Source organism: Etheostoma spectabile, chromosome 4 (genome assembly GCF_008692095.1).
Source record: "Etheostoma spectabile isolate EspeVRDwgs_2016 chromosome 4, UIUC_Espe_1.0, whole genome shotgun sequence".
In the NCBI taxonomy this organism is placed as follows: domain Eukaryota; kingdom Metazoa; phylum Chordata; class Actinopteri; order Perciformes; family Percidae; genus Etheostoma; species Etheostoma spectabile.
The window spans coordinates 18,884,121-18,912,101 of record NC_045736.1 but is presented as its reverse complement, the minus strand read 5'-3'; the positions used below and the strand labels follow the sequence as shown (position 1 = coordinate 18,912,101).

The 27,981-nt window shown below is 38.6% G+C and overlaps 2 protein-coding genes across 3 annotated transcripts; one reads left to right on the top strand and one right to left on the bottom strand.

Annotated features, from left to right (window-relative positions):
• Positions 1–7: 7 nt before the first annotated feature.
• ankrd33ab (ankyrin repeat domain 33Ab) lies at positions 8–4,925 on the bottom strand. Of its 2 annotated transcripts, XM_032514420.1 has the most exons (5): positions 4,655–4,925; positions 3,374–3,682; positions 3,135–3,264; positions 2,755–2,895; positions 8–1,727 (listed from the first exon to the last, which is right to left on the bottom strand). In XM_032514420.1, exons 2-5 carry the CDS (start codon positions 3,632–3,634, stop codon positions 907–909), a joined length of 1,353 nt encoding a protein of 450 aa, XP_032370311.1. In that variant the 5' UTR covers positions 3,635–3,682; positions 4,655–4,925; the 3' UTR covers positions 8–906. The 2 variants fall into 2 exon arrangements, with proteins under 2 accessions (XP_032370311.1, XP_032370310.1); XM_032514419.1 differs by lacking the exon at positions 4,655–4,925 and having other exon boundaries at positions 3,374–3,889.
• A 2,303-nt stretch (positions 4,926–7,228) lies between these two features.
• On the top strand, positions 7,229–26,464 carry arhgef25b (Rho guanine nucleotide exchange factor (GEF) 25b). Its single transcript, XM_032513043.1, is given in 18 exon segments — positions 7,229–7,255; positions 8,325–8,430; positions 16,307–16,629; positions 16,721–16,810; positions 19,361–19,488; positions 19,812–19,878; positions 20,077–20,180; positions 20,420–20,489; positions 21,226–21,315; positions 21,416–21,508; positions 21,810–21,860; positions 22,203–22,280; positions 22,381–22,572; positions 22,654–22,767; positions 22,890–22,942; positions 22,944–23,055; positions 23,207–23,269; positions 25,559–26,464. Coding segments are annotated over 18 exon segments (1,863 nt in total). The 3' UTR covers positions 25,661–26,464.
• Positions 26,465–27,981: the final 1,517 nt, after the last annotated feature.

The following is a 27,981-nucleotide window of genomic DNA, read 5'->3' as shown; positions in this document are numbered from 1 at the left end:
ATACAGGTATTATCACCTTATAAAGTTTATTAGCTTTCATGGGTAAAATCCAATATTCACTTTTCTTTTAGCTCTGGTTTGTTCTCCACAAACTCCTGAGAAATATATCTGGCTCTTTAGCTGTTAAGTACAGACACACAGTCATTACAGTCAGTACAGTCATTTGATCCATTGTTAATATAAAAATATTGACTAGTGTAATACCAATAAATCAATTGATTGAATTGAAACGTTCACTGTCCCATATTTACTTTTGTAATTTCTCATTTGAGTTATAAAAGAAGGATATATATGAATATGTTATTGGCAGAAAATGGCAATAAAACCTAGAATAACCTTTAATAAACACATTGTGATGCACGTTTGCCATACTGTATGTTATTTACAATTATTTTTTTGGCTAACTATTTACAAAAATACACAACACATAAAACACTATTACTTAACAACACAAATGAGCTATGACATAGCTATGTGTTTCTATATTAACACCTTGCATAGTAAACAAATATGCAGGTATACAGATTGTGCCTTTCTGCCCAGTCTTTATATGAATGATGAGGTAGATCCCAGAAAGGATTTAGCACCTGTGAAACTGAATCAGTAAATATGTATGGAATATTTGTATGCATTGTGTCATAATTATTAGAAATGCCTTTTTTAAATACAAAAATTGGATTCTATACATTTTGCATATGTTTATGGGAAAATAAATTTTGTTTTTATTCTTACTTAATGCATACTAAAAGCTTCAAACTCCTCCCAAAGAGGCTCTGCAGTGCTTGTTTGAGGTCCTCTGTTATATAACTTTAGGAAGAAAAGAAATCTCCTCTCCGCTTTAGGTCATAAGTTCTATATTTGTTGAATATTTCCAAGATATTTTGTTTGAAAATTTCAAATTTCTTTTTATTTACTTTTCTGTTTTTTCTCTTTCCCTCCTTTTTCTTTCTCAGCTTTCTTTTTTTCCTTCTTTTTCTCATCCTTGATCTCCTTGTACCTCCACTTGGGTGGTTCCAGGAAGCCCTTTTCCTTCTTTTTTTTCTTCTTCTTTTCTTTCTTTGGCGTTGCATCTGAAGGCCTGCTGATGTCGATTTTGGGGATGCAGCCAGAGGGGAATATGCTGTTCCTTCTCGCCATGCTGCGTGGAATAAATGTCGTAGCAACTTTAGTGGAAGCCAATGAGATGATGCTTTCCCGCCGCCCAGTCTCAGAACAGCACGCTATAGGGATTGACTCTGCAGATTGAACTGTGAGAATGACATTTGATACAGAGCCGTTGCTGTGACACACTGCGCTCTCTTCTAATTCCTTATCTGTGTGTTTCTTCATCAACTCTGGCACAGCCATGCGTCTCTTCCCCACTTCAGGAGGGCTTGTAGGGCAGAGTGGACGGCATCCAGTTGAAATGAGGGGACTGTGGACACTGGTGGTCATGCGCACCATGTGGTCCAAGGCCCCATTGTCCTCGGGGTCATGAGGAAATCTGAATGCAAATTTGTTTTTGATCCGCTGGGTGATTTTTTCTGTGGTACTTTTCCCAGCTGTGGCCTTGGCTACCCTCTCCTTGAGCTCAGGCCACTCAGGGATATAACTCTCACAGAACTGCTCAGCTCTTGGCCGCATATTGAGGCGGCGGAGATGACAAAGGGTCTCATAGCGACCTGTTTTCTGTGCCCAATCCCGGGCACATTTTCCTTTTGTGGAGTCTACTGCATGTATGTCAGCCCCTGGAAATAAAGATGGTAGAGCAAAGGAATCATAAGAACATCTATGTTGAAGATCATATTGTCCACCTCTAACTGCAATGCAGAGCCGCACGATTATTATATCAATCAAAACAAGCAAATTGAGGACATCACTATGGGCTCTGAGAAATTGTGAGCGTCATTTTTTTCCTGTGCTTTTAAACATTTCACAGACTAAAACATAAATCAACTAACCGAGAAAACAAAATAATCATATATCATTCAATCAAGAAAATAATAATGATTTGCAGCCCCACTGCAATGTTAAATTAAGATTTGTGACTAGCAGAGATTTTAGATCATTTGTGCAGTCTTCAAATAACTCTGCAAGTGGCTAATCTACAACCAGCCTGCCATACTACTAAGTCGAGGTTACTGGAGGGTGTGTTAAGATGCGGTAATGTCCTCAGAATGAGCTCTTAAACCGCGACGGCGTTACTGGCACACTCACTGGCAAAAGGAGTTAGCTAACTTCAAATATGGACAGATAAACTGTGGGCTCAGCTATTCTCATCACCAGTGCTGTAACTGTTTATTCAGAGCTGTAAGAGCCCTGGTTAATGAGCTACTGTCAGGTGTGTTTTAAAAAAAAGACTTGATAATATCAGAGAACAACTGCTCCTGTATGAGTGCAACATTGTCAAAAGTCGAAGGTTGTTTGGTGGATGAAGAAAATACTAAAAATAGTGTTTGTAATAGTTGGGTCTTTGAATGCCTGGATCCAAAGAGTTCAGTCAACTGAATATTATCTTATATGTCTCTTTAAATATGCAATATGTTTGAAAGTTTTGTAACTTAGAAATCTATAAATATATAAACTAATATATAACCAATATAAAATGACCTCTTCAGGTCTTAATTTTTGTCAATAAACGTGTGATATATTAAAATGATGCTAGCAAGGTCGTAATATATAATTTTCCAGAAAGTGCATACATTATGCAATAATGACTAAGACGAATGACAATAAATGGGAAATCAAGCAAACAAACATTTAAAAAAAACATACCAGCCATAACAAGGGCAGCCACAACGTCATTGCGGCCGGTCATAGCAGCTTTGATGAGGGCTGTGAAACCTCGACAATCCTTTAACTCAGTGTCTATACCAGGATAGTAGTTTAGGAGATACATAACTGTGTTGATGTGACCTGCAGATAAAAACACAGAATTCAGAGATCAGCATTGCGTCAGAAAATGTGTAACATTTGAAAGCCGGCTGGTTTAGACTGCATACATCAAGATAAAAGTCTATATAAGTCACATAGCACTGTATATCATATTTGCTGCTGTCTGTATACACCATGATTGTGTTGTACTTTACTGTTTTATCCTCTGAACTTGACCTTTGTTTTGTTTTGGTAATGTTTGTTGTGTAGGTACAACCTACCTGCTTGGGATGCAATCATCAGAGCAGTGTTGCCTTCATTGTCCTGGTGATTGATGTCTATAAAGGGACAGGTGTGAAGCCCATATACAATGTCCACGAAACCTTTGCCGCAAGCCACCATCAAGCCATTCTGTTGGAAATAGTCAACGATAAGGATCAATGACCGTGGGAGTGTTTTAGACAATGTGAGCTATAATTTACATGTGCTGAATTATCACCATAATGAATGAAACTCTCACCCTGCCATTGATGTCCAGCTCTCTGACCTCTTCTTTTGTAACCCCTCTCTCCAGAACTTTCCGCAGAGAAACAGAGTCATTATGGGCACATGCTTGATACAGTGTTAATGCCGCGTGTCCGTCTGTTGTCTCCGGCGTGTAGTCTGGAAGCACCGAATCATCAGAGAGGATGCTGTCTGAATCGGACTCGCCCCCAGACAGAGACATGTCATCCTCATCAGGACCTGAGCCCAGGTGTGGGTCCTTCACTGCACTGGCCATCTTTCAACAGCAGAACACGTGAGACAGTGCTGTGTCCTTTGGCTACATCTACAAGAAAGTCAAAAATAGAACCTAGTTGTAAAAAAATACTGTCAGAAAATACTGTTGTCTATAGCAACAAAGGTACAATCAGGTGTGCTCTAGAGATGGAAACTCAGAAAGGATGATTTTGTTTACTCCCTGGAAAGGTCTTTGTAATTAAACATAATGCCAAGTTAAAATCATCTCTTCAAGGCTGTTGGTGAATCACAACATGCTGTAAGGCAAGGCAAGGCAAGGCAGCTTTATTTGTATTGCACATTTCAGCAACAGGGCAATTCAAAGTGCTTTACACAAAATCAGTTAAACAGATAAAACACAAGTAAAAACAGTTAAAAATCTGTAAATAAAAGGCTTCAGATCTGCCACGCTAAAAGATCAAAAGTTTGCTTATTGTCAGACTGACAACGTGATCACATGAGTCTGTTAGTCAGGCATTATGAGTGTTATCTGTGAGTCATGGTGTGGGTGTGGTTGTATGAGCTCAGTGTGCCTTTACTGTTGAGTAACTGGATCAGCATCTGAAAGCCCTGCTAAACAAACAGGATGGTTAAATGAGGAAAAACCCCACCTCAGAATAACCTCAGTCACATATACTTAGGCTCAATTCCTGCTTTATGAAGCCAACATAACTATTTAAACAAATGTTTGCTGAAATATATGTATTTAATAACATGCAAATGTTTACACTTATACTCAAGTGTTCCTGACACTGAAATCAAAGCAACATAATTGCAATCTGAGAATATTCAAAACGTCTAAAGTGGATCACAGACAATGGTTCTCCAGTTATTTTCATAGCACAAGAAAGCGCTTCTCCTGCTAAATGTTTTATGTCACAGACCAATGTGAAATCACAGCTCATGAAACCAAAGGGAAAACTCAGAGGCAGAGTTTTAGCATCCTTCTTCAGTACAGAATGTAAGTACTATTACTTTGATTAAACTAACTGATCAATCAACATAAAGTATACACACTCACCATAAAGTGTCAGCTGTAAATGTAGATGTATCCACGTATGTATGTCACAGCTCTGGACTTCTTGTTGGATGACTTCTGACTTCCTCCAACACTCCTACTACAGCTGACAGATCACAGTTTCCTCCTGGGCCTGTAAATAGAGGGACGTTACCCATTTCCATTCCACATATTGTTGCAATGTTATAAAACTGAGAGGAGGAGTCTTTGCAGAGTCTTCACAGAGACACTTCAGCTCCTGTCCTTAGCTCATCCTACTTACACCAGCTTATGGAAAGGGTTACCAGCTTGCCTCTACTATGTACTTATACCTGTTTTTTTTTGTTTTTTTTTTAAATCTGGCTAGACTAAGGAGAGTTTCTTGAAGTTAGGTGCCATTTTTTCTCTCTTTTGTCTTTATTTTGATAATTCTTTTGGAAAATCACAGACACATTTGATGAAATGGCACAAAGATGGGAAGATGGGAAACAGAAAACTAATGAGAACATAAACAGAAGAACATGGATAGAAAACTTGAATGACAAGCACATGTCATCTTCTATTAAATATTAATAAATATGAATTTATGCAAAAAATCCCTTATTAAAGCACATAAACCATATACGGTGTTTTGTATTCCGTCCCTAAATAAGTAATTAATCCAATTGTAAATGTCTTAAATGTCGACTGTAAACTGCTTAAGCCAGAGGAATATAATGAATTGTTAAGACTGACTAACAGATGATCAAATCACATCAGAGGTCACAGACCTGCTCTGAACAGATGGAACAGATTACAGACTCAATAAAACAACAACAAAAGTCATGTCACAGAACAGCAGTGGCAGTCGGCTCAAGGCTGAGTGATGGTTCTCAGATTTACGCCAGGATGGGGACCTCTTACACAGTTCACAGGCTCTTGTCTCAGACTTTATAATTTGGTCATAATAGAGTGAAACTGATGATCAGTTATACATGTGTCCTAAATATTAGGAATGCTGAAACTGCATAAACATGATTAAATCTGAAATACATCTGCGCTATATGAATTGAAGTCTCTGAGGATTTTAACATATTTTTGGTCTTATTGCAGGACTTGCAGTGCAGACATGGTTGAGTGTAGAAACTGGAATAAAAGCTGAAAGTTAATGAAACATGAATAATAAAAATAAAAGAAATGAATTATATAAATATAAATATATAAATATAGGCAGTATGATCTACTCAATAACAATAATAAAGAATTTTAAGTTTTTCTGAAGCTATCTGAGTTAGTTAAAACTCCTGCTTCGGGAATAATCACAGACTGAAATTAGCCTATGGGACCTGTAGGACGTGGCTGGACCTGCCCAGACAGATTGACCCCTCTCTTGTCCAGAAGGGTGTGTGGAAAGATCCCACTATAATTGAGCAGCTGTCCTCATCTGCCTGGAGGAGAAAATACCTAAAGCAAAGCGTAGATTGTCTACTTTTATCCTTTTGTTGGACATCAGGCAGAATGACAGAGATCTTCTTCTGAAGCTTTTCAACTAGTTTTCTGTCTTTTGATAAAATTAAAATCAAAAGAATGGGCAAGGATGCTTAAATAAGGGGAGAAGACTACATTTAAAAATATTGAGGTGAACAGAAAGGATGCCACATTTTGCTTTTATTGTGTAAAATGTAATGGAGTCACACCCATAACCCAGAACAAGAACACACCTGAAAGTAAGAACATTCTGTATGCTTTGGTTTATGTCAGATCTTAATCTGGTTTTAGTCAAATATTTCCCTCTATACAGTTTAATAAAGTGTAGATTTTTCTATTGACAATATTCTTTCATGTAAAACTGTAATAGTGTATCTTGTCGTGTGCTTACAAAATGTTGCTACTGTTTATGTGGCAGTACTTGCACAAATAGCGAGACTAAAGAGTGAGTTTAAAATTTAACAAGCTTTAGAATTCTTCTCCAAAATACCATCTAATATCCTCTTACTTAGAATTGTTCTGTAGTAGTTAAAAACAATCAAGCCCAGATTTCTGTATTTATCAAGCTTCTCAAAGGGCCGTTTTAGTCTTGAGTGAAATGTACTTGAGCGTTCAAACTTAAGTATAAAAGCAAGTTATCAAATTTCTTAAAGCTAAGACTCACTTTTACTCTCCCAGTTATTTAAGAGCGCTGCAGAGGTCTTTCAAGTGGTTAGGAGTTGCCAGTTGGAGCTTGAGATAGCTTTGAGGAGACAGAGACGTACACCAATGTCTTGGGAGAGGAATAATGATTTTGAAATGTTTGACAACGAGCAGTTAATCAAACGATATCATTTGGACAGAGCAGGCATAAAATATCGTACAATCTAGGCTATACGCAGATCAGTAAACATCACACCTGTTTAAAATTTATAATTAAGATATGGTGGAAACTGTGTTCATCTTTCATTTCCAACGTGTATATCATAATCTATTCTCTTGAAAATTCTTTAATGTCGAATGTGTGTGGCATGTTAACGCCTCTTAATAAATTCACACTTTTTCACCCATCGCCTCTTAAAGAATTTAACCATTCAATATGAATTTATTTGAGAATGTTCTTAAATAAGGAAATCTATCTAGTGATAGCCTATGTCGTCATCCAAAATCCCATTTGTGGTACAGCAGTGTGTTGTGAATCATCTCTAAGACTGACACTTAGAAGATGTAGTCCTACACTTCACTTAAATTATGACTGAGATGCTTGACAACTAACTTTAAAGCGCAGCCTTGAGCCAAGAATTTTTCTGGGTCTTAAGAAAAAGTTTTTAAGGTTTTTATAGATTATAAGTCACTTTTAAAATGGAGTTAGCCTTCAGACAGAATCAGACTTCTTTGGCTGAGGATTTCATGTTGTCCTTTACTCTCCCCATCAGTTTAGTCCTCTCAGGGAAATTCCTCAGATAAGATTAGAAACCACTTAAGCTGATGCAAAAATAGGAAAGAGAGAGGGGTTGAGAGAGAGGTGAAATGGAGTGGAAAAGTGGAATAATTAGCTCAATCACTCTATTCTGTTAGGCCTATAGTTTTAACTAATACTTGACATGGGGTTGGCTAACCAATAAACTGCAGAATTGATTTTTAAAATTGTTTGAATTACCTACGAAGCACCACTGTACACGGACTGGCCCCATTTTATATTTCTGAATTATTGTGGCCCCTGGCCACGGTGAGATCACTGAGATCTACTGACCCAGGCTGTCCCAAAATCTAGGCTTAAAACAAAAGGTGGCCGCGCCTTCACAGTGGTGGCTCCCCCCCTCTGGAACCGTCTTACCCTAGTTGTAAAAAATGCAGATTCATCGGATGGTGTTAAGAAGCTGTTAAAAACTCACCTGTTCCAAAAGCACATTGTCCTGGAATGGGTTGACCCCCCTGTGCAATTTCTATTGTTTGAGTGTTTAACTTCAAAGTTGGCTTTTATTTTGTAGTTTTATTGTGATTTTGTTTCTTTTTATATTGTTATCTCACAATTTGAACTTTCTATTTGTATTCAATGTTGTACTGTACAGCTCCTTGTAACCCTGGTTTTGAATGGTGCTTAAAAACATATTTACTTATTACCAACTCCTAAATTTGTCTCCCATTCAAATCAAATTTAAAATACAACAACAAATAAATGGCTTTGCTAAAGAGGACACTTTTTTAAAATTTAACTTTAACTTGTTTAATCCGTCTTTTGTATGAGGTTTCAGACACCAGCCGAGAGAAACTGTTGTCGGATGAAAACAATCAGGACATCCAGAAGCAGTTCAAGTGTGCCAGGAAGTCCAGTGTAACTGCAGGATGCAAAGGTAACCGTGGGTCTATCTGCTGTACTCGTGTCTTCAGTAACTATGAAGAAATATTGTTGTTTACTGTTGTGTGCACCTCTTATATCACCCATAGTGTGGAGCTATTTCATGAAAAGGAAGAGCAGCGTTAACATCAGACTTTGTAAATGTTTCACTTTGGTGTGACAATTTCATTCTTTTGTTTCTTTGTAACCTTTTCTAATTTTACTGTTTTTTATGTTCACTCTTTCTATTGTATGTTGTGATTTTTTTTTAATTTTGTTAAGCACTTTGGATGCCTGCTGGTAGTTGTAAAGTGCTATATAAATAAATGTTGATTGATTGATTGATTGCACACAAAACATCATAGATACATTTCTGATTTTAAATCCTAAATGCAACAACAAACAAAAAGCACTGACTACTTTAGTCTGATGATTAAATATTGGCTAATTAGTAGTGTGCACGCACATATAAACAAGCATTCAGATACAATAATCCTACATTGTGGCGAGATCAGTGCTTTGCAGCTCACATTGATCATGTGTCAGTACAGTTTTTAAAGGATTAACTCGACAGCTAAAAGAGCATTTTGATATTTTTATAGCTGTAATCTGTCCTTAGTGGATTGAGATTCCAGGGTTGTGTTGGTCTCGTGACACGAATGTGTGCTTATCTCTGTGTGTGTGTGTGTGTGTGTGTGTGTGTGTGTGTGCGTGCCTGCATGCGTGCATCAAGTTGTCTAAAATATATTACATAGACACAGCAGCTTCTTCACTTACTTTGTCTATGTTTGGGTTCGTATTAGTTTATGCATAAATCTCCTTGAATCACACTACCGGCTGCCTCGGGCCTGGACAGCTGCACTCAGAAGATCAGCTAGTCGTGAATACTTAATCTTTGTTTTGAGATTAAATCGGTCTGCCTCCGTCCTGCCAGCTCAGAAAAACATGTTGGTTTTTCCACAACAGAGGAAATGCTTTGGTATCTGTGGTGACAAAAGAGATATAATAGGAGGCGAGGTTCCTTACCTGTTCTAAAATAACATATATGATGGATCATCTTTGTTGATCTCATTTGATTCATAAATCATCTGTAAGTGCAAGTACATCTGAGTACCTGTCAGTTACATACATACATACAGAGAAACTCCAAGCATCACAGTTGGAGTGTCATTGTCTTTCCCAGAAAGGTTTTTTGAATTTTCTTTAAAACTACTGTATATCTGGGTAACCCTTCAGTACTGTTTGCATTTGTTAAGTTGTTGTTGGCTGCTCGTTCAAATAAAAAGGCATTATCCAGTGTATCTGTTATGGTTTCAGTTTTGTTCCTCCTTCTTTTTCTGCATTTAATGCTTTCTGTTATTCTCCGTGTTTTCTCCCTGGTCTTGTGTTGTCGTTTTTGTCTTGTGTTCCCTTGTGAATGTCTATATGTTCTTTTTCCTGTTTTATTTTGATTATCTGGTTTTCTGTGCTGTCTTGTCTTCAGTTTTACTTCCTGTGTTTTACCCCCTCCTGTGATTACCTGATGTCTTCCACCTGTTTGCCAGCCCTTTTGTCACCTGCCTCTCGTTATCTCCTTACCCAGTGTATTTAGTGTCTGTGCTCCTCTTGTCTCTTGTCAGATTGTTTTGTAGATTTTACACCATGCAATAAAATTCTTAAGTTGCAACGTTTCCCACAATATAAAAATGTACACAATATACACACAATATATTAAGATTATGAACTTTAAACTTGAAAGATTAAGAACTTTAAAAAAAACAACAACTTTGTTATCTTGTAATGACTCCTAAGATTTTTATCAGTTTGGGAACCACTGACTCATGATACAGACATTTGGGTTCTTGTTCTGTGTTTGCAAATCTGCAGCTGTTTGCACATTAGTGGGTCTTTGCTTGAATGCATGCAATAACATTTAATTTAAATTTGTTTTTTCTTTTATGGTCAAAGAGAAAGTCAAACCGTTAGCTTATTTCAAATGAAAAAGCCATGTTTGTCAGTGTAGCCCACTAAAGGTTGTACAGCCACTGAGTAAACACTGAGAAGAGAAGCTGATGAGGAAGCTGGAAAGGGAGTGAAGAGGAATTAGAGGAGGTGGGACTGGGAAACAGATGCTGGCATAACAGTGCAGCATATAAGCCACCACCCCCTCCCTCATCAAAGTCCCTCCCATTCCCTGCCTCTCTGTCACTCCCTCGTTTATTTTTTGACCCTCTCATAGTCTCTGGCCACTATCTGACCACACAGAGAGGCTTGAGAGTGGAGGAGTTTTGCTGTTATTATTTAAACAATGGGATGGAAACAATTTTTTTTTTGTCTTGCCTTAGGGGTATCTAGCCGATTTGGACTATGACTGTGAAGCGCTCTGTACACTTTTCCACCCATCTCCTCCTTGTATTACCAAAGGAATAGTGTGTGTGCGTGTGTGTGCACGCGTGCATGTGCATGTCTGTGTGCTCCTACAGCATGATGTCTGCTTCTGATAGTCTTGAGTCTAGCAGCAGGAGTGGATCATCATGAGAGGGGGTCACCGCCAGCGAGGGTGTGGGTGTCAGCACCTGTTCGGAAAACTGCTCAACAAATGTGGCTGCTGCTTTGTTCGAGTTAGAGGTACGTAGATGGTGTAGTGAAGTTTTTACTTTATATGAAACAGCTATTTGCTGTGCTTGTATACAAAGTTTTGTCCTGTAGGAGATGCACTTGGATCTTATGTCTCATCCACCAATCAGCATGACTGGCAACAATTACTCCCCATACCCTGGGACCACAATAGAAATAAGCCATACATAGTAGGGCTTTATTGTGTTATCCTGGCTTTTCCTTTTATGTAAGCACTCTGCCCTATTTGTGGTAAAGCAAGAGTTTCTTCTTTTATTATCAACTGATTGGGGTTTGAAGGAAAATAAGAAAGCCTCATATTTATTGTTACTCTTTCCAAATTATTTAATCAACAATATTGTATTTTCAAAAGTCTGTTGACTTTTTACTACATTTAGTAATTGTTAATTTTGGGGCTCCACATGTGACAGCGTATGCAATTAAACATTAGCATACATTAGTAAAGACTTTTTCTCTTATGTATTTGTTTGTGTTGTAGCGTTAGTTAGTTTTATAGTAGATGGATTTTCTTAGTGATTATAGCGACTCTGCTTCAGAGCACAGAAAGCTGGACATACACAAACTTTTGGACATGCACAAAGGTGGACACACTTAGACACGTCCCAATACTGCCCCTACCATTAAATCCTCTGTTGTTCTAGTTGCTCCGGCGGTGATTATAGCAGCTCTTCTCTGAGCTGCGCTTGCCTTGCTTTCCCACCTTTGATCGCAACATTGAATAGAACATCACAGACATTTTTTTTTCTGTCAGTATTGCTGCTATACAAGGTGTTTTCTTTCTGTCTGACTCTAAAAATATTGATTCTGTGTGTTTGTGAGTCTGTGGATGAGTTTTCTTTGTGTTTAGAGAAAAAAACCCGAATAGAGTCCAGTTAGACTCTCCTTGTTTCACCTAATCAGTTTTTCTCTTCTTTCATACCTTTTCTATTCTTGTGGTTGCAGGAATATTTTAGTTGCAGCGCCCTTTTCTTACATTTTCAAGTGTTCTTGTGTGGTTTAGGGCTTTCATCTGTTTTTTGTTTTTTTAGCCTTCTGGTCTCCCTCCACCTTCCCTGAAGACTTTCTTCTTGTAACTCCATTGTGCATGTGTCATCTCTCTTATTAAGTGTTTTGTTTAGCACAATGTCCAACAGATATTTATAAAGGCAGGGGAACGCCTCCAGATAAAATGTTTTTGGGGTTACTTACTTATCTACTTATCCACTAAGATAATTGCTTACTTATTACTATCTATTAAGTCTGCCAACAATGTCATTGTCTCACAACACATGCATCACTGTGGCTGAGAAACTGCCATGACTAACCATTATGTGTGAAGTCATCATTGCCATAATGTAATGTAAAGTAAACATGATGACTAACAAGCACAAATGTGTTTAGTACCACTGATCACCTGCATACAGAAGTTATCTGTAGGCTCAGCCATGTTGCACTTTTGCATTTGTTGGTTGTGTATTTTTTTGTTGCTGAACCACAGGACTGCCTGATCATTAAAGCACAATATTTTTTTTGTTTAACAATTTTTATTGATTTCACATAAACAATGTAGCATTTTCTACAGCACATAATGGACCAAATATGTACAAGCAATATATGGCTTTGTTATGCAGAAATTAACCAACATGAAAGGTATTAAAGCACAATTTGACAATAAGACATGAAGTCTAAAGTGTCAGACACTGAGAACTCCTCCTCCTCAAATTTATTTCTAGAGCAAAGGCCATTCAAAGGGCTTGAAATAATGCATCTATGAGGGATTATAGATTAAAACATTCAAATGTAATTTAAAATAATGGAAACAATTTAAAAAAAGTAAAATATAAAATGGAGAAATAAGTACAAGATAGGCCAAAGTGTAAGTGTGACGTGCATAATGATAGCGTCATTTAGCGTCTTTTAGCTCATTGTTTTGGTGTGGAGATTGTTTCCAGCCACAGCAAGCAGCTGTTTTCATAAGAGCCTTTTTTTAGCTGCAAACAAAAACTATGAGGGATGGCAACAATGTACAAATGAGAAGCCACATTAGCAGCCTGCAGCACTGTGGGGAAAAGAATGTGGTGGCAAGAGTCCTGCAACACTGTGATAACTGTAACTGGGTCAGTTGTCAACATGCAGGATGTGAAGGGACATTAATCAGAATTATTCCTGTTTACCAGCAAATACAATTGCCCTTTTAATGGCTCAGGCCACAGAAGTTTAGAGCAAAGAGCAAAAAGAGTGAACAGACACTTTTACACTTATATTGAGACCTGTAGACACATGGCAACATAGATGATGAAATATGTGTTCAAGTGCCTTGTGTATCTCAGTTTGATATTACTTATTGCACCATTTTATGATGCAGCTCTGGCAGCTGGCCAGTGGGTAGCAGGTAGCCTCAGCAGTTAGTGAGAGCAAAACTGATCAAATGTTTTAAAGTTAATTAAGGTACAGTCCAACCAACATTGTAGTTTTTTGTGGAAGGATTTTGTGTTGTAGCTGTAACTGTAAATATACCTCCTTGCCTTCAACAATGCACACACACACACACACACACACACACACACACACACACACACACACACAAACACACACACACACACACACACACACACACGCCAGTTCAATGCACACACCAGCACACAAGAATAAACATCAGGCCACTTAAGTTATTTGCACTACAAAGAGTGTATATATTTGTTCTTTATTTTATATAGTGCTTAACAAGCATTATTTAATTTTGCCCAATGGTGGTCGATTGAGGGGCAATAAATATCAAAATTTCCAAAACATCTGCTGTGTTATTTGCATCGATCCACTAGACATAACATCTACGTACAAGGCATTTGATGGAGGCTTGTGTCACTTTGTCCCACAGTAACATTAAAATAGTTTAGATTTGTGTATAGTTTCTGTTATATTGTATTAAGTGTCCATTTCATCATAATATTCAGATTTTACATAAATAATTGAACATATATTTTAAGTTTAAGTTCCGTTAAAGAGGGGTGGAGGTGGGGGTCACATATGAGCATTTCAAAATGTACCTGAAAGTAACGCATTAGTTACTTTCTAAAGTAACTGGTTACTTTTATAATTTGTAACTGAGTATCTATTTAGTTACTTTTCAAAGGAGTAACTTGCACAACACCGGTCGGAAGTGAACTCCTTCACGCTGTCATCACAGCTTTATAATTGGTCTATTAATTTCGCATATTAAACTGTTGTGAGCCACAGTGTAGTTCAATTTGCTGACACCAAGCTGCCGGGCAGGTAATAATCCAACAGACAGGATTACTGTTGGAGAGACTGACCCTTCACTAATGTTTTGGTCCCATCTGGGTAGGTTCGTCGCCTGAACCAATGGGGTAGCCGAGAGAATCCAACCCCACCTAACCTTAATCCATCCATTAATCACTATGCAGAATTTGTGTGGCACATAAAAGCACCTCCATGACAAGTTACACAAATCTGCCCCAGTGATACGTGTAAATGGTCATAGAAAATGTTTTTCTTAAAACGTAACATCCTATTCATGGACAGAACATTTAAAAAGAGGACAATGTTTAACATAATTTGGTTGCATTCACAGAAGGCATGCTTGCAGGCTGACTGCTGACACTCCCTGCCGACCGGATAGTGGGCCAGCTGTTGCTTTGTGGGAAAATGACATAACATAAGCGCCTCAAACAAACATGACAAGCTGAGTCGCCAAACTCTGCAGTGGTTTGGACATCACAATGACCATTATGCACCATTAAGGGTCAGTTTATAGGAAATGCTGATGTGTTTGTCAAAAATCCTGCAGTAAGGTGCACTTTTTGCATCATTTCAACAGATGGTAAGGTGGTTGTTAGACGTCTTGTATGATCTGATCTTGATAGATGAAAAACATGTAGATTAGATGTCTGCCTCTGCTCAATGTGACATACAGTATATGTGTGTATGTGGGCATGTGGATGTTTGCACCAACCTGATTCTTAAGAATTTATTCTGGTATGGTCTTATTTGAGTCACATAGTTGAGGATTTGGTGTCAGAAAGTAATTTTACAGTTAAATTACAGGCTTTCTGACAGTTTATGGTTAATTGCTGGGATGTTGGTCTTGGCTGACACGGATCTTCTATGTTGCACAGAGGTCAGGGACAGTGCCTGCAGAATGGCAGACTGGGATGGGGGTTCCCATTTCTTAAAAGGGGGACCTGAGGGTGCGCTCCAGGGGTATCACACTGTTCAGCTTTCCTGGGAAAGCTTGTGCCAGAGTGCTAGAAAGGAAGCACCGGGCCGTTGCTATGAGTCATTCGGACTTCTTGAGTTTGTCCAATACATCCAACCTGCTTAATATCAGCATGTTGGATTTGCTGGTCCCGGTGAAATAAAAGGTGAACTGAAATGAAGAAAAACACATTGTTTTTATTATTTCACTGTGAATGTGGCATATTGTTTAATTGCAGTATCAGGCAGTTTTGGCAAATGGCTGACCCAGATTTCCACTGCCTTCTTGAAAGCTTTTTATTATGATTGCAGCTTACATAAATGTGCTGACAGGGAACAGTGGCTTCTGGTAGGAGTCCAAAACGACAAAATGAGGGTCCTGAAACATCCCACTTTGCTACGATCAGCAGAACAGAGTGACATGTTAATGTTAGGGTGGTTGATTAAACTGTGTGGTAGAGGATTATGTACCAGTTTCCATAGTCAAGAGACTTAAAGCTGTAAACAAAATCCAGCTGTGGCGTAAAACGGTGTCAGCGCAAGTTTTGGTCCAGCCTATGTTGTAGAATGAGGGCAAGTTATTGCAGATGTGGCATGTCACAACATGAGGTGCACCTCTGCAAATGTAAATTATCTTTGTGTCAATGCATCAAAAAGAGGAATTTCCATGTTCAGTTTAGATTTGTTTTAACTGACTCTATTGTCCAGTATTGCTTCTTCCACAGCTTAGTAAAAGCCATAGTAATGTGTAAAGCGCAGTGATGGACCTTTGGTTGGGGTCATCACATTTTTGGTTTAAATGCACTTTTTTAGACAATGTCTAACAAATACATTATATAAATTGCGCTTAAACTTATGAGTCCTTCCTCGTGAGAACAGATGTGTTTATAACGATTTAGAACCCGTAGGTACAGGAGCTGCAGCTACTAAAGTTACAGTTAGGGCTTAACACAGGAAATTGACCAACATTTTTGTGCAAAAATCTGTCTGCAGCTTCTGACCTGAGAGGATGTACACCACAATTAGCTGATGTATGTTAACCAAATCCTTTTCCGTCTTTCTTTCTTTTTCTCTCTCTGCAGCAGAGTCATATTCTGTGGCAGGCAGTACCATCAGTATTACCCCATCAATGGGCCCTGTGCCCCACCAGGCCTCAGGCAGTTCCAGCCCCTGCTCACACTCCTCGTTTGGAGGATCACGGCACCCTGTTAGCGCCCTCAAGAAATGGCTCACCAATCCCGTCCGCAAGCTGAGCTCTGATGCCAGAGGAGGAGCAGGAAAAGTCGAGAAGCAGATGTGCAGGTCAGACAGGAGGCAGCAGCTATTGCTCTTTTCTCACAATGAAAGTCAGCCGAGGCCTCTGGAACCGCACAACAACTGTACCATCCTCTCGCCAGGAGACACGGTGAGACCTAAAGATAGACTGATACATTTTACGTCCTGAGGAAACATTTTGTGTTCTTGTTTGTAATGGTTGTTGTGTTTGTGTTGTACAGGTGTTTAAAGACGGTCTGTTGAGTCCAGCAACTCCTTCTCCTACACAGCCACCCTGTCAGAGACACACAGACACAGACACACAGACTCTTGTAATGTCTCCATTCTTCTCTATTCTATTCTAGTCTATTTTGTTCTATTCAAAGGTCTGTCTTAGCAGATAATGTACAGTTGTCAGTGAAGATTAATTTATTGATTCTTTGAGTGATTGATTGAAGATTGATAAATCCTGAAATGAAGATGTATTAGAATATAAGAATTAAAGAACAAGCAAACTGAATCATATGAACGAAGAAAGTAGAGCAAGTTAATTTTTACCTTGGTCTTCCAGTCTACTAGATAGAACATCATGAAAATTGCAAAGAAAGATGGGGAACATATTGTTCAGGTTGTTGCTGCAATGGTGTGAAATGACATATTGTATAAAATAAATCTTTTTTTCTGATGGGACAATAAAAATACAAAGTAGTTCAGAGAAAAAATTGAACAATAAATAATGAAAACTAAAAGTTGAAAGTGCTCCCACCACTGAATTCTTCACTCCCCTACCAGTTATTGTCATATTTTCTGTAGAAACTCTGTCATCATAAACCCCTTATATTATGCAGGTCTCATAAGTTAGTTTTAAATGTATCAATGACAGAAACACATACACCTAAATCTCGATTCAACTCTCACTGAATCTGTGAATTATAAATGTGCACAGTTCTCTACATCATGTTTGGTTATATTAGCATGTGAAAAGCATTTTATTTGCACACATCATTCGACTTCCACCAACTGTGCTAAATTAATAGCATATATTTTTGCTGCGTATTTTGTGTTCATGCAAACACACAAGCACTTACGACTACTGTCTGATGATCCTACACTGAAGTGAATACTATTCGAAAGGCCCTGTGAATTGGAATCAATCCTGTGGACTTTTCTAGACGGCATCTGGAAGTAATTAACTAGCAAATTAGTATGTAAAAGGGTTGGGGGTAAGGAGTGTACTGTCATGACACCCAAGCAGCCTGAGCAATAGAAAGCTAATTAGCCTAGGGGAGCTTCAGGGTCAACATCCATATGGGAACATAAACACTGGCGTTGGCTTTTGGATTGGTAAAGGAACGGGTTCACCTACAAGTCCAGTTCAGAATGAACTTGTAGTTTTTGGTCTCCTTCCTTCCTTGGCCGTCGACTGGTCCGGTTCCTGTGGTATTGTTTTACATTGTTCTGCTTGATAAATGACTGTCCTCACTTTCAGCCTCTCTCAGTCCAATGGCCCTTTGGGACATATAGAGCCCTGCAGCTTTATGTTTAGTTCAGCTTCTCAACCCTTCAGCGTTGTCCTGCCCAGGTCAGGGTAAATAGAAGCCTAATCATCTCTGTAAATCAATAATTTGACATTTTGGGAAATACGCTTATTTGCTTTGTTGCCGAGAGTCAGGTGAGAAGATTAACCAATCTCAGACATGAGAGTGGTATCAATCTTCTAACCTAACTCTCGGCATAAAAGCAGATAACCACATTTCCCAAAATAAAAAATATTCCTGTAACCGCCTCTCCATTTTCAGAGAAACTAATGGATTTCAAGCTGATGAGAAATTACAGAAAGAGAACATTTAGAGCAACAAGCAAGTAAAGCTTAATTTTAATGGCTTCTGACTAGCTGATAAGAACCAGGTTTGAATAAGCCTGAGATGTTTATCATAGGCAGAATGTGTGCTGGGTAAAGACAGGAACAGTCAACTCAGAAAGCGTAAGAGAGCAAAAAAGACTGAAGAAAAGAAACAGCAGAAAGATTATCATCTAGTGCACCAAGGCAGGGCACAAAATGTAGTTAGACTACAGTTTGTCAAAAGGATTGCAGTCAGATTCAAATTAGATTATACTGCTTTCAAGTGTGGAGTGATAGTTGTTGTATAACAACTTTCCATACTGTGGTCAATTACCCCAACCTTTATTATCTGACTGGACAAATTTTACAAATGTTGCTCATTAATCACCATCATCTCTTAGGCCTGATTCTACTTTTCCAAATGTCTCTGCCCAACTGTCTCCTGGGCAGCAAGAAGAGACATTAAAAGTTTATTATTACTCTCAGGTTACTGGGGTTTTGGGGGGGGAGCAGAGTGGAGCATAAAATTGCTTTACTGATGTTTCCCCAGAATTTGGACCCTCTCATCTTTATGTATTTCTACAGATGTGTGCTGGCTGGGTCAGAGGCTGCTGTAGATGAAGCTTTATGATGTAAGTTTGGGCGGTTGATGCCCAGTGGTCAGAAATCACGCTGCACCACAGCATTTGGAAGAAGTAGAATACAACAATTTAAGGATACTCTTTCACATTTTTAAGTCTCTAAATTTCTCTAAAATGTGCTTTAATTGTTAAATAATAGATGATTTTACCTCTTATCCTCAGTATAAAAACCATCTAAGATGTTAACGGGCAAATTTCTCATTAGTAAAACTGCTAACAACTCTAATAAAAATGTTAATCTGAGGAGTACCTCAAAATTATACTTCAGAACTGTACTTGAGAAAATGTACTTTCCACTGGGTCACTGCCTTACAGAACAGGATCTGTCTGTCTCCTCTCACGTACTATGTTACAGTGATGCTTACCAAAAGCTGTACTGTCTTGCTTGTGTGTTTTAGAGTCAAAAGTCCAGCATCAACACTCTCCAAGGGGAAGATGGCTGCACTGTGACTGATGACTCAGCCAGCCAGGGGTCTGCTTCAGTGGACAGCGAAGAGGAGAGAAACATTGCCTTAGAGAAGAGCATGTAGGTGTTGACATCTACATTAACGGAGTAGTTGGACATTTGGGGAAACAGGCTTATTCACTTTCTTGCATAAAGTTAGATAACAAGATTGATACCACTTTTGTTTTAGACAGAGATATTTTCAAAACAGCACTTGTGTGAATGAGATTTTCTTTGAGAACGAAGACAGGAAAACAGTGTTTACAAAAATAACCATGTACGTGTGGATTAGGCCTAACTCTCAGAAAGAAAGCAAATAAGCCTATTTCCCAAATTTGGCTATTTGGCCAATGTACATTTCTATTACCTAATGTCCTTTGCTGTTTTCAAAAACTCAATCTCAGATATGTGCTGACAGAGCTGATAGAAACAGAAAGGTTGTATGTGGAAGATCTTGGACTCATAGTGCAGGTATGTCTTCAGTAAATAATTTGGTTATGACATTTAGACATAACTGAGATCCCTTTTTCAATAACACTGCAACATTCACGTCTTAAACAGACTCTCCAAACCTCTGATTTGATTAGTGACGTGTGTGTGTGTGTGTGTGTGTTTGTGTGTGTGTGTGTGTGTGTTTGTGTGTGTGTGTGTGTGTGTATGTGTGTAAAGGGCTACATGGGCACCATGGCCAATCAAGTAGTTCCAGAGGACCTAAAAGGGAAGGACAGGATTGTGTTTGGAAACATCCGCCAGATCTACGACTGGCATAAGAAGTGAGTCAGAGCCCCTCCCCCCTAGGTTCTTCTGAATTTTAACAATCTTGTACAGTTTACACATTTTTTCTGAGCTCCTCATGTTTCATGGTAGTTCAGCGTGTGTCACGTCCCCTGTGGCTGTTTCCTGTGTGTGTGTTTGTGTGTGTGTGTGTGCGTGTGTGTGTGCATGTGCATGTGCGTGTGCGTGTGGATGGATGACTGTTTCTTCCTGACTTTCTCTGCTTCGTTTCACACAGTTATTTGCTGGGAGAGCTAGAGAAATGTGTGGGTGATCCTGACCGCCTGGCCCAGCTCTTCATCAAACATGTGAGTCTACATCAGTGAGTTACTACCATCCATATGTGTCTTGCTGATCAGTTTTCTGCAGGTGCAGCTGCAGAATAAACAGTTTTGCAATCGTCAGCTCTCAAAGCTGACAATCAGTGTTAAAGATGCTCTGCAGAAAAAGTATTCACACCCTCCTTGAGGTTTTTTATATGTGGTTGTTTAAAATTGAACTTTGAGAATACTATTTAATATCAAAGTGAAAACAAATCTCTACAGATTGAGAATGGAAGGAATTACAAACGTGTACAACAGAATGAATTAAAACATACCGATCACATGGAGTCAATGTTTAGTATATAAACTTTTTAGGCATTGTACATATCAGTATCAGTAAATTATGTTGTTACACTGCAGAAAAATAAACTACTGGTGAAAAATATTTTGATTTGGTGCAGCTTTTCCACCTCAGCTCCTCTATCTACTTCACTCAGTGTAGTGTAGCATGCCAAATAATCCATGGCAAATTAAGCCATTCTTTGTCAGCCACTGGAACTATTTAATGAGGCAAAGGTCCTTCACTGGTTTAACAACCCCCCCCCCCCCCCCCCCCCCCAAAAAAAAAGAATCGGAAGAAAACTGAGAGGAAACTAAGAGTCAGAGTAACTCAGAGGCTTAATTCTTCCTCTGTCCGCTCGTCACTGTCCTTCACACACAGATTATTTGGAATAATTGTCACATGAGCTCTCTCTCTCCCTACTAATTCTTTCATTTCCAGGAACGGCGTCTTCACATGTATGTGGTTTACTGTCAGAACAAACCAAAATCAGAACACATTGTCTCAGAGTACATCGAGACCTACTTTGAGGTGAGTAAACAATTGTAGTACTGTCAATGTTATTGGAGCTTTTTAATGACTTCTTTTTTTTCACTGAGGACACTTTCTCTCTTTTCCTGTGACCTGACAGGATCTCAGGCAGCAGTTGGGTCACAGGCTGCAGCTTAATGATCTGCTAATCAAACCTGTTCAGAGGATCATGAAGTATCAACTACTACTGAAGGTTTGCTGTCATGATTGTGTATCTGCATGCATGGCACAGTTACACAACATTGAAGATATAATCAATGTCCGCAAGAGAGGAATTGAAAAGGCAAACTGCTTTGCTCTTCCCACAAACTCTGAGGAAGACCTGTGTGTAGTCAATAGGCTTTTTCTTGTTTATTATCATGTAGACATTATCACAAAAAGCTTTTCATATCCAAGGAGCGTTTCCATTTTTGTTTTTTATTATGAGGGTAATGTTCCTTTTTATTGAAAAGGATTTAACTGTAAATGAACTTCTCTTTGGCTGGTAACCCTAGGACTTCCTGAAGTACTATAGCAAAGCTGGAAGAGATGTTGAGGAGCTGCAGGTATGAGCTCATTACTTAATGTGAATGCATATACAGTGAGCTGCCAGTTTGTTAGGTACACCTACAGTAGCTAAAACTAATGCAGTCTAATACAACAGTCTGCAATTAATCCTACCTTCATGAAGGTTATAAGGTGAAATTTTTGTTAAACTGTTCTTTCAAACTTCTTAAAATTAGGATTTACTGCAGGGATGTTCTATTAAACTGCATTAGTTTCAGCTAGATGTATCTAATAAATAAATATATTGGCAATTGAATATGTAAAGTACTGTTCTGAGTCTTTATATCACAAATTGTGTTTTGACTTCAACTGATTCTCATCCATCCAATTTCTCTCATCAGGCGGCGGTGGATGTGATGTGTTTTGTGCCAAAACGCTGCAATGATATGATGAACGTGGGCAGGCTCCAAGGTTTTGAGGTGAGATACTGATTATTTCCTGTCCATGATCACAGATGAAACGCATATCCATGGTGACTTACAGTCTATGACAATGTTTGTGACAAACACACTGTTTCAGGGAAAAATAACGGCTCAGGGGAAGTTGCTCCAGCAGGATACCTTCTCTGTCAGTGAGCAGGAAAGCAGCTTCCCGTCCAGAGCAAAGGAGAGGAGGGTCTTTCTGTTTGAGCAGCTGGTCATCTTTAGTGAGCCAATTGACAAGAAAAAGGGCTTCTCTTTGCCAGGGTACACTTTTAAGAACAGCATCAAGGTGCAAATGAGTTTTAAAACATCTTTAAAACATCTTGGGTTTAGTGTTTTTTTAAAAATGTTAATAGCCCTTGTGCTTCAGGTCAGCGTTTGGGGGGGAAGACCCTCGAGAATATTTGCTCTTTGGGGGTTTGACCCCCGGGGAAATGGCAGTTGTGAGCCGGGTCCAAAGGAATTCCCCCAAAACACAAGGGGAGCCCAAAAAAAAAAAAAAAGAACTTCCTAATGGCCCGGGCTTGTGTTTTCTTAAAAACCACAGTAGGGGTTTTGGTGCATTGGAATGTGCTCTTTTCCCTGCCAAGGAGCCTTTCTCAATAGAGACCAACGAGGGAAAGCAAATCAAACAGCCCCGGGCAGGAAAGTGAAACTCCACTGCGTCGAATCTGGCCTGCGACCTCACTCTCGATCCATGGGCCGAAAAGCCGAAGTCTGCCCGTTTTTGAACACCTCCCCGCCCTCCTTTCATCCGCCACCCCACACCCGGCCTTGAGTGGGGGGTGTGCGAACGCTCCCCTTGCCCATTTCTTTATTATACACTCTCTTTTGCTTCACTTTCTTTGATTTACTTTTTTCTCAAACTTTTTTTAAACCCTGAGCGCCCCCTGAAAAATTTTCCTCCCCTTTCTTCCCCCCAGCCCCTCAGTTTTCACAGAGGTGAACAGGCCGCCCCCACTCCCAAAGGCCTCCCGCACAGAGAGGTAAATCAGTCTATTCACACAGCGGGGGAAAGGTGTATCCAAAGGTTGTGAAGTAGAAAAACACAATTTTTAAAAAGGGTTTGTTCATTCCCCCCCTTCTCTCCCCTTTCATGTTTTCAGCTGTCCTGTTAAAAATAAAGGCTGAAAATGCCCCAAAAATAATCTAAATAACAAAAAAAGTTAGTTTTGACTTACTGGCAGGTATCTAGCAATGAGGATAGTTTTTGGTTTTATTTACCCATGTTTAGAGATATCCATGTCAAAGGTTTCTTTTGCGTCCCAAATACAGTGAAGATTAAAGGTATAATAGGTAAGGTTTTATTAATGAAACAATGTTATTAATACAAAAATGACTCTCATTGCCAACAGTACTGCCCCAAACACATCTGAGAACTCACCAATCTGTTCATGTGCAAATCACAAGTCAAAACTCACCTTTTTAGAGCATCTTTGATTAATATAGTGTTATATATTTTAGTGTGTGGTTTTCTTTTTTAACTCTGTAATGTGTCTTTGAATATTTTGAAAAGAACTATATAAATAAAACGTATCGTTTTTATTATTATTATTATTATTAACATTGTTTTTTACATTGGGTGGATCAGATGGAGCTGTTATCTCCATGTCAGCAGCCTAAAGCAGTTTGTTGTCATGATCACTGATGATGAGGGGAAATTACTCTCTGGTTGCCTTTTGTCAAATATCCTGTTGTTGTTTCTGCGTGGATTTAAAAACCAGGTCAACCTAATCTGTAGCCAGCGTTATTCAGTCATTCAGTTTATGGAAAAACTCACTGACCTGTTGTTTTATCTAATTCTCTCAGACTTCCATCAGGAGAAGGAAATGGTTTGATCACGTATTAGATGTGCTTATCTGGCCTGATTCTATAAAGTCACTCTTGTCCTATTGTTGTCCGTCTTGGTTTTTTTGGATCAGCAGTGTTTACATCCTGCTCTAGGTGCAGAAATACAGACAGGTTTCTCTTGTAGTTAAAATCTTTTTTTCTATGCTGCTTATCCCGCTGACTTTTCTTAGTTAGCATCTGTTTCTGCACATGACATTTTATGTAACAGCTCTATAATCTTATTTCTGTAAAATCCAATACAAGGTTTTTTGTGTGGTTTGTGTCAGAATTTGAGAAGCACAACATTTCTGTAACTTCATACATCATTTTTAAAGCTGCACTAATCAATACTTTAACAATTGATCAATTGGCACAAATAATGTCCATCTCACACAGTTTTCCTCAGCTCTAAGGAGCTTTTTGGTGTCATTCAGTTAATTGTTTTGGTTTTAAGCACCACAACTTTACTATTTTTTGTTTCCTCTCACCGTTTTCAGCCTAGTTTCAAGCAACGACAAGCAACTGTTTTCAGGGGGAAATTCTCTAAAAACCTCACTGTAACTGCTCAGCACCAAACAGAAGACACAGTTAGTGACTTGCTGGTGCATATGTTAGAGCATTTAGTAGCTATTAGCTAAGACTAAGGAGTCTGCTATTTCCCTAAAGAGTTGGTAAAACAGAGCTAAACGAAAGTTAAAATTGCTTTCACATTTGTCAGGTGGATAGAAACACAAATCCAAATGAATGATTATGTTGCTTGTAGCTGCTCAATGTATAAATGAGCAAATGTTTACTACCATGTTATAGCTATGATAACTTTGTTAAGAATATGTTATGTGTTAACAGCAAAACCACAAACTGTGAAATAACAAAACCTCAGTCAGTTTTTTGTGGGATGGGATTTTACCATTGACTGTAATAAAATACTGGCTGTAGCAGCAATGACGTCACCCATTCAACTATGAACTGGCTTTTTTGTAAATCTCGAGTTTGGCATTTGGCCTTTTTTAAACGCATTTTTTAGACTCTATTTGGAAAAGAAGGTGGAGCTGGGGAGGACGAGGCGGCTAAACCAGTGTTGAATTTCAACTGGCTGACGCAAGTTATCCTGTGCACTGGCGCCGCGTACTAGTCAAGATTGTTAATGTTTATATTGGGGGATGTGATTATTTGCATGAATCACATCATGATTTTATCTGACAGCTTAGCTAATGTATTTCAAAATTATTTTGTTAATTTACAAAGTATATAGAACATTTAATTTACTTTTAGGTCACCCAAAAGGACTGAATGATGAATTTCTAATGAGGCACTGTGTGTTATTACCATTAACTGTTTATTCAAGTTAGGTGTTTTTGTAACACTGGAAATGTAAAATAGGAACATTCTGTCAACTATTTGAAGTTGCACATATAAACCACACAAGTATTTAAAACATTTAATTAATTGTTTTTTCCCCTCAGGTTGTGACTTCCAGTTTCCACAAGACCACATTGAACGAGGGTGCACATCAACCAAACAACCAGGGTCATCTGAAGGAGAGCTAGCAGTAAAATTATCTACGATGACAAATGAACTCACATTACTTTCCTGCAGTAGGAGTGCCTCAACTGAGTTAGAGTGATCTGTCAGCATTGTTTGTTTCACTCCTGTACAGTTCTCTCAAGTTCTCACTGTCTCCCTTCTTTACATTTTGCCCTTAATTTCCCTCCAAATATCCTTCAAATACCACTATAGTTTAGCCTAATCTGGATTTGATCTTGTATAATAATATTGGATTGTGTGTGTGTGTACATACATATTTGCACATGCACACATGTACAGATGGTGAAATGTGTGAAAATGTGGTTTTGATAAACCACAGAGACTTTACTTCATATTGTACGTATACATATTTCTTACTTTTTTCATTAAAATTCATGGATTCATATTTTTGTAATTCATAATATTTTCATAAAGGACCAATTCCACTTTATTTTCCTTGAGAACTCTAATCTCAAATCCCTTCATGCAGTCATTCTCTGTGTTCTCAAATGTCTGCATCCTTGAAATCACAGTTTCTAGCGTCACTGTGGACTCTGAATCCATACAAGTTATGTATGTCTGTGTGTTCCCTGTGAACACTGTGTGTTCCTTGAGAAAATACAGTAGATGTTTTCCCTTTGGTGGGCTATTTTAACCCTGCAATTGTTTTACTGTTATCTGAACCAAACACATTTGCATCTCACACGGAGCACACGTCCTATTCAAGCAGAAAAAGGAAAAAGGGAACACAAAGGTGCTCACTGGTCACTGTCACGTTGAATGTAAATAATCTCATATGGGATCATATCAATAAAGTTTTTTGACTTGATACACACAGACAGGGAAATTCTTTTCAGATATTTGTCATCATTTTTGGAGGAAAGAAAAAACTAAAAATATGTCACAGCTACTTTGTGTTGCACGAGATGTTGGGTGAGACAACAGGGACGAAGCACAGACATGTCAAAGGACCCCCAACCTTCCTACAAGGGAGCAAGATGTGGTTGTTTGTGTTTCTTTGTAGTCGCTGTGTTTTGCTTCTCTAGGTAGCTGATTAGCATTTTTTTCAGTCATGCAACTTTTGCATCTTGTGTTGTTTTGCACCTGTTTGTAGTCATTCTGTATCTCTTTATGGTCACTTTTGTCTCTCTGTGGTCATTTGTGCAGCTTTGTAGTTGTTTGGTTCAAACAAGCACAACAGTCGCCTCAAACAGAGGCATTGGTCCAGGGGCCCCTTGGGCCTGTTCAGTAATCCCTTTATCTTCCCAGGGTACTGTTAATACAAATAGATGCATTAAAACATCTAGGCTTCTGTGAAGGATATGAATTCTACAGTTACGTCGCTACAGCAGAAGTCACTGCAGCAAACCATAAAAAATTTTTAAACAAGATTCTCCTCTCCACAATGCTTCCTTGAGCAGATTGAAGCCTGACTGTATGAAACATCATGTCCCAAAGACTCACTGTTCATTTACACTCACACCCATCCACAACTCCTACATCTTCTAAAACATGTCTTCTCTCTAACACACAATATGTGTTGCCTTCTGTGCACTGCTCAACATTGAGACTATGCAGTCCTTGTAAATATGCCATAAATTTCCTTGATTGGTTTATTATAGTGTAGCAAGTAGCTTCCTAGTGGCTCAATAGTTACAGCTATTGCCCCACAGCAAAAATAACAAAGATCAGAGTCCCAACCGCACAACATATTTTGGGGCAATTAAAGACAGGTGTTCCACAGACATTTTAATATGTCAACTATTGAAATAAATTGAAAAAGCTTCATACTGCTGTCATCATTCAACTGACCCCAGTAGTTTTTGGGTGAAGCAGGTAAGTTAAATTTCTGTTAACACAATTTAGATCACTGTTTAAAATAAAGGTTTTCAGCTCAGCTAAAGATCTCAGTTGTTGGTTACAATTCCTAACATGAGACACATTTTTGTACACGCATAACTTAACAAAAGCCTTTTATATTACTATCAATGACCCAGTTTCACTCTGACCCCTGTCTACAGAGCTGAACAGAGTAAATGCATTTTTGTGAACAGAAAGAAGAATCAATAATGGAAAGAAACATCACACAAAATTGTTTCCAAATATTCTTCTCAAGATTTAAAAAAGCATCAGCTGATAAATCTCTGCCCCCTCTTTGCTAATAACTGTTAAACTTGGGGTAAGCAGTTTTTTTATTGGCATTTTAAAACTTCCATTATAACCTTTGAGCGTAATGTAATTCCAGTGGACAGAGAAATAACTAGACTTTTGCACCTCATCCTGGCTTTGTTTGCAAGCTTTAGAAAATCTAGCCCGTGACAGAAGACTTTGGCCAATCACAGGT

Excerpts from the sequence above, each read along its gene's own strand:
- ankrd33ab (XM_032514420.1), bottom strand. The coding sequence starts at position 3,634 with ATGGCCAGTGCAGTGAAGGACCCACACCTGGGCTCAGGTCCTGATGAG. Across the intron at positions 3,265-3,373 it reads AGCTGGACATCAATGGCAGG|AATGGCTTGATGGTGGCTTG; the intron begins GTGAGAGTTTCA and ends TATTTCCAACAG. Across the intron at positions 2,896-3,134 it reads GATGATTGCATCCCAAGCAG|GTCACATCAACACAGTTATG; the intron begins GTAGGTTGTACC and ends TTTTATCTGCAG.